At 45.4% G+C, this 17302-nt stretch overlaps 1 protein-coding gene across 2 annotated transcripts in view; it reads right to left on the reverse strand.

The window, feature by feature from the left end:
* Positions 1-17302, reverse strand: part of CMTM7 (CKLF like MARVEL transmembrane domain containing 7) — a 57194-nt gene that overhangs the window by 8554 nt on the left and 31338 nt on the right. For both annotated transcript variants that reach the window (XR_013759748.1, XM_079114013.1), the window contains exons 2-3: positions 4958-5131; positions 546-644 (exon numbers count right to left, since the gene is read on the reverse strand). Coding sequence is in view for 1 of the 2 variants with exons in the window: in XM_079114013.1 (XP_078970139.1) it covers positions 546-644; positions 4958-5131 (273 nt within the window). In the remaining variant the exon portion in view is untranslated. The remainder of the gene's footprint in view (positions 1-545; positions 645-4957; positions 5132-17302) is intronic.

Consider the following 17302-nt stretch of genomic DNA (forward strand, 5'->3'; position numbering starts at 1 on the left):
TTGTATATATCTCCTACCACTGTAGTTTTGTGCATTTCCAGCTACTTCTATTCAAGGGTATCACATGGATCAATTTTTGCCTTCAAAGGGTTCAGGAGTATTATTTCCTGGACTAAACTCTGTTAAAAATTTTTTTTAAATGGCCAAGTTAAGACTCAAGGTAGATATCACTGATTGATCACAGTACTCTTCTCCTGGACCCAAAAGAGGCTGCCAAACCTTTCTCTGCACAGGCTGAGGGAGCCACAAGCAAACGCTCAGAGTGGGCGTGTGAATTAAAAACCACCTGCCCTGCCCTCCATTTAAGTAGGCCAGGACCGCTGGGGCCAGTAGAATTTGCTAATGGCCCTGACGGTCCACTTTCTAGGACCATGCGCTGTGAGTCCAGGTGTCGGGCTCTGGGGAGACAGCTGCTGGCTGGCGGGAGGCAGTTATCAAGTCTGTGAAGTTGGGCCCCAGGAAACCAACCCCTTTCCTGCCCTGTCAGGAGAAAAGGCGCATCTACGCTACGAATGGATTCCTAAAGGCTCGGAGAGCATGCTCACCGATCCGGCTACCAGTCCGCCGTGGCTGTAACTCTTGGAGGCCGCCACGATGGAGGCGATGAGGAGGAGCAGCGTACCGATGACATAGTGCAGAAATTCCTGGGGGAGAAACAGAGCAAACAGTGCGTGAGGTGGGCCGCTCCTGATCCTAGGAAGAAACTGGGCCTCTTTAGAGACGACAAAGAGAGGACAGAGCCGTGCTTCCTCTTCTCCCTTGCCTTGGCAGGAGCAGCGTGGCGTGCCAGCAGCCAGCGGGAGGCTGGCCAGGAAGAGGGACAGAGAAAGGAAGCTTCTCTTGATGCAGAAGCATCCACTAAGGGTTGCTCCACTCCTGGGGTCCATTTGCAGACAGTCCCTTGACCTCTGGCTAAGGCTACTGAAAAGCAAATGAGTGTCCTGCAACTTCCAGGCAGCAGCAGAGTCTAAATGAAACTCCAGCTCTGAAGTCAAAGCCCCTGAGAGAGATCTGAGCCTTTCTCTTCTGCTTGGGAGAAGTGCCGAGCTAATAACGTGCCGGCTTTGCGTGGCTGACCCCAGCACCTTTCTGCTCTGAACACTTCCAGGTGTGGACTTTATGGGGTGCTTGTTTCTGGGGATCCCTCAGACTCTGAGTCAAAGGCCAGTATGAGGTCAGCAGCTCTTCCATGAAGTGTCTGTGGGGGTGTGGTGGCCCCTGGTTTTCTCCCAAGAAATGCTTTCTCCAAGACTATGCTTTGCCCTCATAGTCTCTCCAGCCTGCCCTATGAACAGGTCTGACTCTACCTTCCCTTCTTGCCTTGGCCCATGAGGGTTTGTTTCCTTTTAAAACAGCACCTTTGCAGGCCCTGGTGGGGGCTGGACCTCTGTCATTGTCAGTGGAGGAATGCTTACACCTCACCCTTCCTCCCTCTTCCCTATCCAACACCAGCTCAGAGGAGAACTCAAGCACAGGGCCATCTGAACTTGAGGCCACTCTGAATCCAGAGTGCCTCCATTTTCAGTTATCTTCATTGAGAATTTAGAAATTATTCCTCCATGAAATTCTGCCCATCGGAGTGACAGTTATTACATTTTGGAAAACCTTTTCCCTGTTTCCACTTTCAAATTGTAGCTCCTCTCCTAACTGTGCAAAATCAAAGACCTGGTTTCTCCTTAGTTACCAGAAAGGAGATCACAAGGGAGACCAGAGAATCTGCCTAAGAGCAGATTAAAAACTGGAAGTTCTCCACCTGCAAGCTTCTCACCGTTACAGAGGAAGATGGTGCAGGACAGAGAAAACTGACTTGAGAGAATCCTGAGCGGAGGGGACCTAAAGAGTACTCAGCCAAAAAAGTGCGACTGAGCCTGCCCTGTCAACACTCCCCGCTCAAGCCCTCCCTTGTTCCTGTCCTCTAGCTTTTCTTCTCTGCTTTGCTTGTTCACTATCAGCATCACGATGCCCGATGCCCGTATAAACTTATTCTCAAAAGCAGAGAAAGGGTGTCAACACTTGAAAGGGGCTTTACAACACATGAACACAAAGGAATTTCTCTCAAAATAACATAGTGGATATAATCAAGAGGCAGAGGCTGCCAGACTGGATTTTTTTTTTCTTTTAAAGCAAGATCTGATATCCTTTCATGATAAAAACACTCAACAAAGTAGAACTAGCAGGGAACTTCCTCAATCTGATAAAGGGCGTCTATAAAAACTCACACCTAAGATCAGAGTTAACGATGACAGATGAAGTGCTTCCTCCTCAGACCAGGGAAAAGAGAAGGAGGTCTGCTTTTGCTGCTTCTACCTGACAGCCGGCTAATTTGTTCAACTAATTTCTTGCAATAAGGCAAGACCATGCAGTAAAAGGCAACCAGTTAGCAAGAAGTGAAACCATCTCTATTTGACGAGGGCAGGATCTTGTATATAGAAAGTCCTAAGGAACCTGCTGAAAATCTATTAGCGCTAATAAAGGAGTTCAGTAAGGTTCAGGATACAAATCAATGGACAAAAATTACTTATATTTCTATATACTTGCAATGAACAATCTAAAAATTAAAGTAAGAAAAAAAAGCACATTTGAAAGAGCATCAAAAAGAAAAAAAATACTCTGAAAACGACCAAACAGTGTTGAAAGAAATGAAAGAAGAGCTAAATAAATGGAAGATCATTCATGTTCAGGGATCATAAGATTGATCCAGATTGATCTATGGATTCAATGCGTTCTCTATTAGAGTCCCAGCTGATTTCTTTGTAGAAATTGATTGTAAAATTCATATGGAATTGCAATGATCCAAAATAATCCTAGAAAAGAAGAAACTGGGAATACTACATTTCCTAATTTCGCAACTTACTATGAAGCTGAATAACCAAAATAGTGTAATTATAACATAAAGGTAGACATATAGACCAACAGGGTAGAACTGAGAGCTCAAAAATAAAATCCATGTATTTATGGTCAATTGATTTTCAACAAAGGTGCCAAGGCCACTCAATGGGGAAAGAACAATCTCTCCACCAGATGGTTCTGGGAACCTGGATGTCCACATACAAAATGAAGTTGAACATTTACCTCTTGCTAAATGCAAAAATTAACCTAGGGCTGAGGATGTGGCTCAGTAGTACAGTGCTTGTCTAGTGTGCGTGAGCCCTGGGTTCAATTCCCAGTAACACACACACACACACACACACACACACACCAAACCAAAGCAAAACACCCAGAGTGTAACAACTAAAACTATAAAAACTGTTAGAAGAAAACAGAGGTAAATTTTTGTGATCTTGGATTCAGTAATGATTTCTTTAATATGTTACCAAAACATGAGGGGGAAAAAAAAAGACAAATTAGACCTACCAAAATTAAAAACTTGTTCTTTAAAGGACACCAACCAATGAGTTAAAAACGAGCAACAGGGTTGGGCTTGTGGCTCAGTGGTAGAGCACTTGCCTAGAATGTGTGAAGCACTGAGTTTGATCCTCAGCACCACATAAAAATAAATAAATAAAAACGAATGCATTGTGTCCATTTACAACTAAAAATATTAAAAAAAAAAAAAACGAGCAACAGAATGGGAGGAAATATTTGCAAATCATATAAACAATAAGGAATTTTTCTCTAGAAATAGAAAAAAACTCAATAAAAAGACAAATAACTAGAAAATTGACAGAAGATCTGAATAGACATTTCTTCAAAAAAAAATACAATCAAAAAGCATGAAAAGATTGCTGACATCCTTAGTCATCAGAGAAATGCAAATCAAAACTACATGAGGGCGAGGTACAGTGGTGCATGCCTATAATCCCAGCAGCTCCAGACGCTGAGGCAGGAGGATGGAGAGCCAGCCTCAGCAAAAGTGAGGAGCTAAGCAACTTGGTGAGACCCTGCTTCAAAATAAAATACAAAACAGGGCTGGGGATGTGGCTCAGTGGTTGAGTGTCCCTGAGTTCAATCCTTTGTACACACCTCCACAACAAAAACAAAAACAAACACACAAAAAACTACATGAGGTACCACTTCATGCTCCTTAGAGTGGCTAGAAGCAGAAAATCACAAAAATTGGCATCTGCAAGGTTGTGGGGAAATTGCTGCACTCACACACTGCTAATAACAGTGCAGCCCCTTTGGCATAGAGTCTAGCAGTTCTCCAAACAAACATAAAGTGACCCTATGACCCAGCAATTCCACTCCTAGATATAAGAAGAAAAATGAGAACATGTCCATACAAAACACTTGGACATGAATGCTCATGGCAGCATGACTCCTAATAGCTAAATGGTGGAAATGACCCAGTGCCCAACAATGATGAATGAAAAATGAGATGGTATATCTATGTGGTGGAATATGAATTGGTTATAAGGAGAAATGAAGTACTGATATATCACTCTGATGTGGCTGGACCAGGAAAACTTTCTGCCAAGTGAAAGCAACCATTCACAAAAGATCACATACATTATTCTATGCACAAGGAACATTCAGAATAGGAAAATTTTGGGACTGGGGAGATAGTGCAGTTGGTAGAGTGCTTGCCTTGCAAGCACAAGGCCCTGGATTCGATCCCCAGCACCCCCCCCAAAAAAAGAAAAAGAATAGGAAAATTTTAGAGACAGAAAGATTAGTTGCTTAGGGCTGGAGGAGCTGAAAGGTAAGGAAGTCATAGTTACAGGGGAAGGAATTTCTTTTTGAGATGAAATGTTCTAAAATTGGCTATGGTGATGGATGCACAACACTGGAAATGTATGGAAACCCAAGAGCCACAGACTTCTTGTGGCTGGAAAGTGAGTTCTAGAAACCAGTAAGATGTCAGGCAGAGATGGGCACCAAATGGTTGGAAAATCAGGCCTGAAGCAGCAAAGGATAATTCAAGAGGTGGAATAGCAGATGCACAGGATGCTCTTGGGTCTCAATGCCCTGGCGGATACCCTGCACACTGAGGTATCGCCAGGTCTGTATCTCTTACCGACAGCGGCCAGCTAATGCAGGTGAGCACACGGTAGAAGCGGAAGAGGTGGACCAGGTAAAAGGCCAGGATCATGATTAAGTCGCAAATGGTGACCACTTCAAAGTAGCTGAAGGCACTGTAGTCGATCCATGTGGAACTCCGCACACAGATGAAGGCAATCAGCAGGGTGACCTGAGACACAAACACAGCGAGTGACGTCAGAGACATGCCTGCCCAAGACTGGCACCCAGGGAACAAACAGCAGAAAAGCAACCAAATGCTCCCCTGACAGCTGGAATCAACAAGCTGTTACAATACAGGTTATTTCTACGCACATCGGCTGGAAGGTCAAAAAGTGCCATTTCATGTAGTACAAGCTTTTAAAACACATGCTGGTTGTGAGCACGGACAGCTGCTGCGACAGACTTTGGCCTCTGTGAAGTTGTTATATTATACCAGCAGGATGCCTTCTCCGAGACAGGAATAGAGGAAAGTAACAAAGCAGAATCATTTCCTTCATTTGGTGGACCTTCTCAGAGCAAAAATTGAGTGATGCTAGACCTAGGGTTTCATGTTGGGTTGAGCTCTACCAAGTTGCCCACATTTGATTGTTTCAGACCTACAAAGATGGTGATCCACACGTTATAACGCACTGGTCCGCAGGCACCAAGTGACCATTTACTGATATGGGACATACGGAATCACACTGAGGCTCTGCCAGGTTGACAAAATCATTCCTGTTTTCACATGGGGAAAACGAGGCATGCAGATTTTATAACTAGTCCAGGTCTACCCAGCTTGTAAGCAGTGGAGCTGGATTTGAATCCAGGTCTGACTCTAGGGATTTTGCCTAACCACATCACCAAACAGGTGCAGCATCAAACATCCGGGAATCCTGGTTAGGAGGCAGTGCTTGCTCAGTCCTCCTGGGCCATGTGGTAAGAGTTCCCTAGGTAATACTGCCACATGAATGAATAAATTATTGTGCAGAATTATTAATGACCTATTACTGAATTAACAGGTCAGGTAACCATTGTTACCAACAACGTATGAATATGTTAGGAGAGTAGACTAAATGAGGGAAGAGGAGATTCTGAGTTTTTATGAAGACCAAAGAGAATAAACCTTGTTCTCTCCACATAGGGAACAAACCAAACCACAGGTATTCAATGTATATAAATTCTTAGGATCTATCTTAAGAGCACAATCAATTTAGTACAGAGATTATTTTATACTGCCTTTTTCCCATAAGGACGGTGATTCTCAAAGGCCGGGTACCTATGTGTGTGTGATTTTTGTGTCCTCTGAGACATCTGGCAATGTCTGGATACATTTTTGGTTGCTGTAGCTGGGGTGCAGGAGGTTGCTGCTGGTATTTAATGGGCAGATACAGGGGGTTCTGCTAAAAACCTCACAGTGGATAGGATAGCCCCCTAATCCACAATGATTTGGTCCCAAATGTGGCCCCTGAACTGCTGTTAAAAAACACTACTGTAGAAAATGTTAGTTTGCAATGAGAATTTGGCCATAAAGATGGATCTAGCTCTGATTAAAGTGGTCAGGGCTGGAAGTGCTTTTATCTCCTAAAGCCCTCATTTCTGGCACTCTGCCAAGGTCCTCGGTAATAGGTACAAAACCCTTGGTTGGAAGCTTGGAATGGGTCTGAAGAATGCTCTGCTTAACAGATCAAAAAAGAGTAGCCTGGCCCTGCCATGAAGGGACCCTCAACATTTGCGTATTTCCCTTTGCTAATGAGCAACATGAGTATTTTCATTTTTTCGGTTCCTCTGCAGCCACCCAGCCGTGGTCATAGAATGATTCATAGCCGGAGGCTGTTTCAAAATCTGGAAGGGAGCCTCTGCCTGACTCGAGTGTGCTGCCTCATCTGTGCCATTTCCAGGCCTCCTCAATTTGGGGAGTTCTATGGATCTCCCCAGTTCTACACTGATCCCCATGCTCTGGGTTATCTTTATTCCAGGCCTGTCTTAAAACTGCAGGTAATCTGGGATTATGCAGTAAAATGCCTAGATGGAGAGGCAATTTTTGTACCTAATTTCATGTAAAGATTTTTTTTTTACAGCTCTTCACAGGTAACTTTTTTTTTTTTTGGTGGTGGTGCTGGGGATTGAACCTAGGATCTTGTGCTTGTGAGGCAAACACTGTACCAACTGAGCTATCTCCCCGCCCCCATGGGTAACTTTTTCATGGTGACACAGGGATGTACAAGGCCAGCATCAGGGATTTAGAGAGGCCTTTAGCAAGTTAGTGAGGCCTGGATAGGTCTTACTCCTCTGAGCTCCCAGGGCTAAGTACTATGCAGCAGGAAGTACTGACTTCTTTGTGATAAACCATTTCATATCTCTCTGGGAAACTTGCTTGTGAAATGAGACTTCCTGAATTCTGTCCACTTGGACATGCACCCTTTTCTGGGACAGCCTACTTTTAGGAAAAATCACATGACGTGTGCTTAGGCAATCTCCTAAAAGCTTCCTTTTGGCCAAGGATTTAGTTATTTATTTAATTTTAATTTTTGCAGTACTGGGAATTGAACCCAGGTATACTCTACCACTGAGGTACATCCCCAGCCTTTTAAACAAACTTTAAAATGTGATACAGGGTCTCACTAAATTGTCCAGACAGGCCTCAAACTAGGGATCCTTTCGCCTCAACCTCCCAAATCGCTGGGATTACAGCGGTGTGCCATCATACCTGGTCCAAGGATTTATTTATCCCAACTCTAAGCAGCCAGCATCTTAGCTAGTGCACTAAAACAAAAACAAACAAACCAAAAAAGAATTTGATTGACATCAAATTTTTTAGGAATTCTAAGGCCAGTAACTTCTGCAAATGCAGGGGACCCTGAATTATTTAGATCAACATTCAAGGGCCAACCAGAAAGAGAAAAGAAAAGACAGTAGTGGAGAAAAAGCCCTAGGCTGTTTATTTTCCCCTCCTGCTCAGCCTTCTTAGGACCTCCTTTCCCAGATAGAAGAGGGACTCAACATAGAGGGTGACGACTGATGCAGAGGCAGGTGCTCTGGAAGACAGACGCGCTTCCGATGGAGAAGCTTCACATGATGCTGCCAAAGGACTAACTTGATTCTTCACAAGCTGCCTAACTCCCCTCATAAAGCTTTGTTCTTGTATGCTGAACTGTCATGAGAGTTAAAAGTAAAACATCTAACATAGATATCCAGGGGTTTAAAAGTAATGCTGCAAGAGCCCTCAAATCAGAGCAAGGTGCCAAGTGTGGTGGCGCACGCCTATAATCCCAGCAACTCAGGGGCCAAGGCAGGGGGATCACAAGTTCAAGGCCAGCATCAGGGATTTAGCAAGGCCCTTAGCAACTTAGTGAGACCCTGTCTCAAAATTTAAAAAGTTTAAAAGGGATGGGGATTTTTAGCTGGGTGGTTCAATTCCCAGTACAAAAAAAAAAAAAAAAATCAAAGCCAGGGTCCCCCCAGGTTGGCTGTGACATTGTATGGAGTCACTGGAGTCACCCCAGATTAGAAACATTCATCCTCCTGGAAACTGTGTCCTTTCCAACTCCATTCTATCTGGATCCTTGTTCGAGGAAGAAATGATTTTGCGGCGGCACCATGGGTTTCCAATTCACAAGAAACGGAGGAAGCTGACTTTACACAGGAGAAATGATTGCCCCTGAGAATTTCAGAACCAAACCAGTCTGTTCCCCCGCTCTGCCCGGTGCTGTGCGCCTCAGGCCCTCAACCTGGGCCTCTCTCTCTGGGAAGAAATGGAATTTCCAGTCCATGATAAAACATTTCTGGAGAGAGTTCGGGAAGCAGTTTTCAGATACCCTCTTCCGAGCTGGGCAGGGGGCCCCTGTCCTGCACCGACCACAGCCTGTGCCTAGGGAGCATTCCCTCAGCAGGCTGCAGCCCTTACATCCTGGCCAGGTCTGCTCACCGCATGTGCCTGCGTCTGGCTCAAGATGGCACCAGATGCCTTTGTTTTGGGAGCCGTGGGCTGGATGCAGGTCACCCAACTCCACCCTCCCTGGCCTGACCTTGGAATGATGCTTTGGTGAGAGAGACAAGCAAGGGGAGGGGAGGGGGATGGAACTGATGAAAGCAAGCATCAGAAACTCTCAGACTTGACTCTTAAGAGGCTTTTCTAGAAAGGCTCAGGAGATGAAAGCCGGGTTTGTTCCAAAAGTCAGAGACGTGGATGATGATCTGGGGACCGGAAACTGCATTCGTAAAAGCAGATAGGCTCATAAATGACTTGCCTTGGCAGTGGGCAGGCAGAAGAGGAATTTGACATCATCCTGGCTTTGGCTGAATTTTGCCCTGGGTCTCAGGAAATTAACCCATGCCTCCCTGTTAAACCCTCCACTGTATCGGCATCACAGAACAGTTTTAGCATGATCTCATGAATAGACATGTAGCTGGGAGCCCTCACCCCAAACTCTCACTCACTTCAAGAGTTATCCCCGCTCTTCCCCCAACCCCCACACATAATTTGGTTTTGCAGCTATAAATTAAAATGCCATAGAAATGCAAGAGAGGAGCTGGGTATGGTGGGACACATCTGTAATCCCAGCGATTTGGCTCCTGAATCTAGTCATGCAGTAAGATCACAGGTCAGTGTAATAAAAACTAGAGTCTATGTTCATCCATGCTGGGAGTCATTCTAGAACTTATAGGAAGCTGGTTACAGTGGTTGCTTCTGGGGAAGGGACATGATATTTAGTGTTTTTAAAAATTCCCTTTTTTGTGTTCTTCCATTATAAGGATCACATATTAAGCTTTATAAAAACAATTTCTTAATGACACATCTTGGAGCTCCTAGTGTCACATACATAGATCTAACCTTTTCCTTCAACTGGCTGCACAGCATTCCCCAGTGTGCCTGCAGCTTTATTTAACCCAGAGTTTCTCCGCCTCGGCACTGCAGACATTGTGGACTGGTAATTCTCCATGGTGGGGCTAGCTATCCGCAGGTGGCCCCATGGCCTCTGCCTACTCGATGCCAGTCTCTACCCACTCCTTTTGCAACAATACAGACTGTCTCCAGACATCACCCAAAGCCCCTTGGGGAGAAGAATGCCTTTGGCTGAGAGCTGCTACTGACACCATCTTTTATTGGTGGTCATTTAGCACACCCCCAGATTTTTATTAATGCAAATCATCTTGCAAAGAATTGGACATACTTGTTAGTAGGTAGAGGTATGAATATTTCCAACTGATTCCTAGAAGTGAAATTACTGAGCAAAAGCAAAGTACACATTTAAGATTTTGTTTGGTGCCAAAATGCTATCCCCAAAATACTTGAGTTTCCCTACACCAGGAAGCTTGCCAACACAGATTATCAGCAATATTGGTGTTTAAAAAAGATAGAAATATCTTGTTGCTTTAATTTTCATTTCCCCAATTACTAGTGGGTTGGATATCTCTTCCTACTTGATTGGTTTTGCTTTTTTTGTGTTGTTGGTCTATTTTTCTATTGCCTATATTTTTATTGTGAATTTGAAGCTCTCTTTGTATTCTGAACATTAACCTATTCTATCAAAGATATTGGAAATGTATTCTCTCCATCTCTAATTTCCCTTAGGTTAGCCTTTTAACTCAGTTTAATTTTTTACACATTCAAATCTGCATCATTTAAAAATATTTTTTAGTTGTAGCTGGACACAATATCTTTATTTTATTTCTTTATTTTTTTGTGGTGCTGAGAATCGAACCCAGTGCTTCACATGCCAGGCAAGCGCTCTACCACTGAGCCACAACTCCAGCCCTCCCAAATCTGCATCATTTAAAAATATATTTCTGAGTCATTTTTTATTTTCCACCTTTTTTGGGAGGGTACTGGAGATTGAACCCAGGGCCTTATGCTTGCAAGGTAAGCACTCTACCAACTGACCTATATCCCCAGCCCCAAGAATAATTTTTCTAAAAGGTCTCCTACAGAAATAAATATTTGTTTCCTTTAAAAAAAACAACACACAGTTATCCCTTGGTATCCATGAGGGACAAGATGTCCCCATGTATACCAAATTTCGAGGATGCTCAAGTGCCTTATACAAAAGGCTGTAGTGTTTGCGTATAACCTGCACACATCCTCCCGTACACAGTGCTAGGATGGAACCCAGGGCCTCCTGCATGCTAGGCAAGTACTACCACCAAGCTACACCTCCAGCCTGCTCCTATATACTTTAAATCATCTTTAGATGACTTATCATCTCTAATACAATGTAAATAGTAAATAGTCATTACACTGTATTGCTTAGTGAATAATGTGAAGAAAGACTATACACATTTGGTGCAGATATGGATTTTTTCCCAAGTATTTCAATCCATTGTTGGTTGAATCCACAGACGCAGAACCAGCAGCTAAGATGGCCAACAGTAGGTGTCACTTCTAACTCTGAAGCCTCTGGGGTTTCCTTTTGTAGAAGGCATGGCTTGGGGGACACAATAGGTTTCTAACTTAACCCAATTAGTCAATCAACAGCACCAAAATTATTGGTTAATCCAATCTTTTCCCTACTGGCTTGAACACAAATTTCTATCAATCTGTTGTCTACAAAGTGATCATCATCAATTTTTTTTTTTTTTTTTCAGTGCTGGGGATTGAACCCAAGGCCTTGTGCTTGCAAGGCAAGCACCCTACCAACTGAGCTACCTCCCCAGCACCATCATCATCAATTTTGAAGCACCTTAAAGGCCTAAGACATAAAATCCCTCAAAAGTTTCTCATACTCTTCCATCAAAATCTATTAAGGAGGCCCAAAGGAGCTACAAACTCTGATTCTGCCCTCTTCTGCTTCTGTGGGTATGCTGGGATCTGGGTTCCTCATTTGCATCCCTCAGAAGGATCCCCAGTATTCTCTCATAGGGCACCTCTGTCACCCATACGTATCTATATGCTTGTTGCTTAACTGGTTTACCACTGTTCTCTCCACCTAGAGTGCAAGCTGCATGAGGACAGGGACCCTGTGGGTGTACCCTCCCTGTGCCCTGCACATAGCAGGTGTTGAACTCAACACAGGGTGAATGAAGTCACCATCGTCTGTGACAGTTCCATGGCACTCTACCTACCTGACTGGTCTCTAGCCCTTTGAGGAGAGGACAGTGCTGGCTGCTGTTGATCACCTCCAGACATGGCCCAGTGCCTGGCATGAAGAAAGGGATAATAATTTGAAGACACCTCTCGGAATACCTCCAAGCTGGCAGTGTGTCCTCAGCAACCCCCTCTGGAGGCCTGGTATTGAGGCTGTCTGGGCAGAGTATTATGATGAGGGTATGACAGGAGGAGGGACTGTGATGGAGCCAGAACACTCTGTTTGGTACTCAGGCCAGGTCATACACCCCTGGTCTCTAACTGTCTTCCCACCACAGATGGGGCCCAGAAGGATCCATGCAATGATCGTATCATCTGCCTCATGATTGTGCTTCACTGGCTAAGGTCTTCAGGATCTAGGCAGACTGGGCTGGAAAGCCCGATTTATCAAAAATGTCATCACACCCACAAGAGCAAGAAGCCCCACTGACGTTTATTCTGTAGTTGGTGGCTTAGGGTTTATGCTGACCCAAACTCAAGTCAGAAATTTTTGCTTGCAATGAGCAGTGGTTTCTCTCTAGCTTACTTCTCTTTTAGCCTCTGCCCCAATTTCTCAGGCTGTTTCATGGTGACTGGATTCCAGGACAATAAAAGAGAGCATCCTCTGCCTCATTCTTGCTGTACCACGGGAGGACATCTCTGTATTTGTGCAGAGTGTGTTAATAGGGCTGAGGACAGTCACCTCCTCAAGGAGACCTTGGAGGAGTGGGTCATCAGAGAGGACCAAGGACAGGTGGGGCAATGTGGAGCTACCATGGGGAATGTAAGGGTGAACCTCAAAGAGAAGGACATCTGCTGTGGTTATCAGCATGGCTCCTAGGATGCCCAAAGAGCAAAGGTTTTCTCTAAGACCCATTGAAGGCTCACTGTGTGCCAAGCTCTGCATTGCACTCCTATTCTGTCCTCACAAGAACCTGTAAAATAGGTACTGTCATTTACACTTTACAAAAGGAAGCTAGGCACAGAGAGATTAAGGGATTTGCACCAAGCACACCAGAGTGGTCAGGGTTGGGACCCTGGTACGCCGGCTCTAACAGACTCTCCCTTCAGCTGCAGCATCTTGTTGCCATGGCAATGGTGGTTCCCTAAGGGGTGCCACGGCCTCCACATTGGCTACCTGGTGTGTTTCAGCAAAAGTGGACGGGACAGAGAGGAACAGGGAAAGATGTCTAAGGATCAACCCCTGAGCGGTGAAGGAACTTGCTGGGGTAGAAGCTCAAAGAGCAATATGGGAGCCCGTGGAGCGAGGGAGCAAGAAAAGCAGTGGTGAAAACCCTCTACTGAGCACCTGCGAGGTCCCAGGCAGCCTGATTCCTTCCTTCAGCCCATGATAGCCAGGTGGCACTGGCCCGATTCACAGCTCTGAGGAAGTGGGGACCAGGATGGGCCATCTGCCCGAAGTGGCTCACATACATGGTAGACAGTACCTGGAAGCAAAGCCAAGATCTGACTCCCAAAACTCCGTGCAGAGTGAGCATGTTCCCAAGGGACCCCTCCAAAGGCTGGTTTGGGCTGACCAGCTTCCCACCCAGCTCACCCAGGGCAAGGATGTGTCCTCCAAAGCCAGCAACAAGAAGAGCCCCACCGGGGCGTGTGAGAAGGTGGCAACCAAGGGGCTACAAAGAGCCAGACCTGGGCCTCCTGAACTCCCTTTCTTCCTCTAGGGTTCTTTAAATTCAGTAACTTTCCCAGCATTTGCCTGTGGAAATCCAAACTGCATTGACACTCAGCTGCTGGCCTTCAGTGGGACCCACCAAAATGGTGGCGCTCAGGGAGAAAAGACAATACCCTGGAGCTTAAGGGGAAAAGGAGAGGGATGTTGCCCAAGAACAGGCTGTGAGGGCTTGCCGGAGTTATGTTCGGTGCCCCCTGCCTCCCCTCGTCTTGTTTCTCACATGGAATTCCTTTTTGCCATGCTTTCTTCGCTCAGTCACTGATGTCCCACTGGCTCTCCCAGACCTGCTTCTTCCTTTTCTGAGTACAGACTAGATCCCAGACTTTGTGTCAAGGGCTTGATAGTTTTTAAACTAGGTTCATCCTCCCAATGGTCCTGGGAGGAAAAGTGCTACTGTTATCTTCCTTTTATGAGGAAACAAAGGCACAGAGAGGTCACGTAACTTGCTCAGAGTCACATAGCCAGACTTTGGAGCCAGGCCTGGGACTCTGGGTCACTGCCATGGCTGCAGTCTTGGCTCCTAACCACTGTGTTACCACTTGTTCCTCTTTGGAGCCCTCTCCCAGCTCTGCTCTTGTTTTCAGTCAAGGGTGGAAACTCTCTGTCCTGTCCACCCTGGGAATGAGTGCTGAGTGGCCCAGAGACTTTGGATGATAGAAGGGAAGTCTATGGTTTAACCCTGCCTCAGACTCCCTCCTGCTGGGAAATAGGCTCTGGGCCTCCGACTCAGGCCTGATAGAAAAGTTTTCCAGTCTCTTGCTTAAAAAAAGAAAAAAAAGTTTTATTCTAATTATGCAATTAATACTTGTTCATTACAGAAAATTCTTTCATGCAAGTATCTTTCTATGAAAGCAAAGATTACCCATAATGCTGCTTCTCAGTAGTAACCCCATCCCTGACATCTGGGACATTTCTTTATATATATATAAATATGTTTATACATATATATATGTTTTTAAGCAAATAAGTATTATTTTTCCTTTTCAAAAACCAGATCACACTGTACATGCAGTTCTATATTCTTCTTTTTAAAAAGAGATAAATATTTTATACTTTGTAGATGCCACTCATTCCATCATTCTGCTTGAGACCCCTTATCACTGCCCGGCAAGCTGTATATCACACTTATCTATTAATTTATTGCCTGTCACTTCCTGAGTATAAGACTCATGATGGTGGGGGCTTTCATCTGTTTTCTTGCTGAATGGAATCTGGGCTCTCTGTAACATTTGCTGAATAAATGAATAAGCAGATGAATGCAAAAATGCAATTTTATATCCTTTTTCTGAGAGACTTTTACATGCCAGGCCCTCAGCTGGACCACACTCCTGCTCATTCTCCACTTCCTGTCTGGAGGAGAGACAAGCAGGTAAGTAAAGGAATAGAGTCAACACCCTGGAGTTTCCCATATGGGATAGGACCAGCACAAGCACTGCCTCTGTCCATCCCAAAACAAGCAGGAGCTAGGAGCCTTGAGCCCAGAAGCAAGCAGCCCTCAGTAAAGCGGCGACACGCACATGCGCGCATTCAGATGTAGCTCAGGCCTCAGCAGCACCTTCCTTCCAGACAAACTCCTGTCCCGGCCCTCAACTAATGTGTTCTCCCAACTGTGCATGAGGTTGGCACTTGTCATGCACACACGCAGGGTCCACAACGAACTGCTGTATCCCAGTGCCCAGCACAAAGAGAACTGGGGGTTAAATTGCATTATCGACAGCACTCCAGTGTAAAACTGGCGAGTGGGCCAAGTGCAGCCTCTTTTCTGTAATAATTTCCCTGGGGCTCTGGCTATGAATCCAAGCTGGGTTTTTAGGCGTAAGCAGAAGAGGTGGTTCCTGAGAAGAAACCACCATGACAAGCCAGTGCAATGCCCAACAATCAACACACACATGGAAATGTCTGTAGATGAGCTGGAACACGGTACAGGGTCTGCTTTGCAATACTGTAATGCAAATGGGCACAAGGAATTTTGGGGGGATGATGGAAATGTCTTAAAATTGGATTACAGTGATGTGTACAACCATCTATTTACCAAAAATCATTGAATTTCTGCCTTAAAAATAGTTCTTTTTGACATTAAGTTATATCTCAATAAAGTTATTACAAAATAACAGGGTGGCAGGATATAGCTCACCAAGGACTGGAAGTGGAGGGGACTGTTGCTGGGAGGTGACGGGTCATGAGGCTCACTGTGTTCCTTTCATTGCTTTTGTCTATGATTGAAATTTACCCTTAAAAAAATACACTGCCCAGTGTATTCAAGGGAGAGAATGAAGACGAGGGAAGAACGAGTTGAGATGTGCAGTCATCTCTTCCCCTAAAGGCATGAGAGGAAGCTTGGAACTGTTCTTTTTATTTGTAAAACTAGAAATAATAATCCCATTTAATAAGCAAACTGGGCAGCACAACAGCATGGGCCTTCATCTGCGAGTACATACCAATTTTTGGTTCCCTCTGATAGACTGAATGAAAGTGCAATAGTTCCCATTCTGACCACAGCCACACCGAGAGACAAGGTGCTCCATTCACAAAAGTCACCAGTGCAAAGACTGAGGCTCCCGCAGAGCCTTGGCAGGCGTGTGTATGACGCAGTCAAGCAAACCTTGACTGAGCCAGGTGGGGCGCAGGTGGAATACAGGTGGGCAGCTGTTGCCTGTAGCTTCCCATGGTTCTCAGGAGCAAGGGGGGCTGACACAACTTGTCTGTGTCTCTGCAAAATCAGATGGAATATTCTGGGGCAATGGAGACCAAGATTGACTGGTCTCCATTGAACTTCTTGGATCAACTTGATAGGAGGCGTGGGAAGCATCTCTAAGGGGCTGAGATGCCTGGAAGTATGTCTCACGCGGTATAATTTTATAAGGTAAGCCAAGAGCCTCTGTGCACAGAAGGAGCGGGAAACCTCACACTAAGCTGAGACGGAATCCTTTCAGCCAGAACTCAAGGCAGTTCAGGCCTCACAGGGTGGCCGCCCCACAACACAACTTCCCTCCTTTTTAACCCTTCCCCTGCCTGAATCTCACAGACACCCTTTCAAGGCTCAGTGGCCATTTAAACCCCTTCCTGACTATTCATCAAAACTCCTGTTTATTTATTTTGCTGTTCTTTTTAGAGGCCCCCAAGGTCCGGCAGTTGAACTCTGGGGTGGCAAGGAGCGGGTCACCCCCTTGAGCACCTCAGGGGGTGGGGTAAAGGGCACCTCTCAGGCAGGCCTCGGGAGATTGGTGGTCTTTCCTCATAGCACAGGGTACAACCCCTGAGCAGGCATACCCGTCTCCTGTGCTGCAGGATGCACCAAGGAATAGCTCCAAGAGCCCTTTCCAAGGCCCACTTGCACAACCCATTTCCAGATTAATTACTGGCTGTCCTCTTTCCTCTTCTTCCATTTCCCCTGGCCACACTCCTGCTTCTAGACCAGGTGTCCAACAGACCTCTCTGTGATAACAAGCGTCTCTCACCCATGCAGCCCATTATGGTGACCAGTGGTCGCCTGTGGCTACCGAGCACTTGAAACCTGCTGGCGTAACTGAGGAACTAAATTTTTAACTAATTTTAATTAATTTAAATTTAAATAGCCACAGGTATCCAGTGGCTGTACCACAGCC

This window comes from Sciurus vulgaris (assembly GCF_902686455.1).
Source record: "Sciurus vulgaris genome assembly, chromosome: 16".
In the NCBI taxonomy this organism is placed as follows: domain Eukaryota; kingdom Metazoa; phylum Chordata; class Mammalia; order Rodentia; family Sciuridae; genus Sciurus; species Sciurus vulgaris.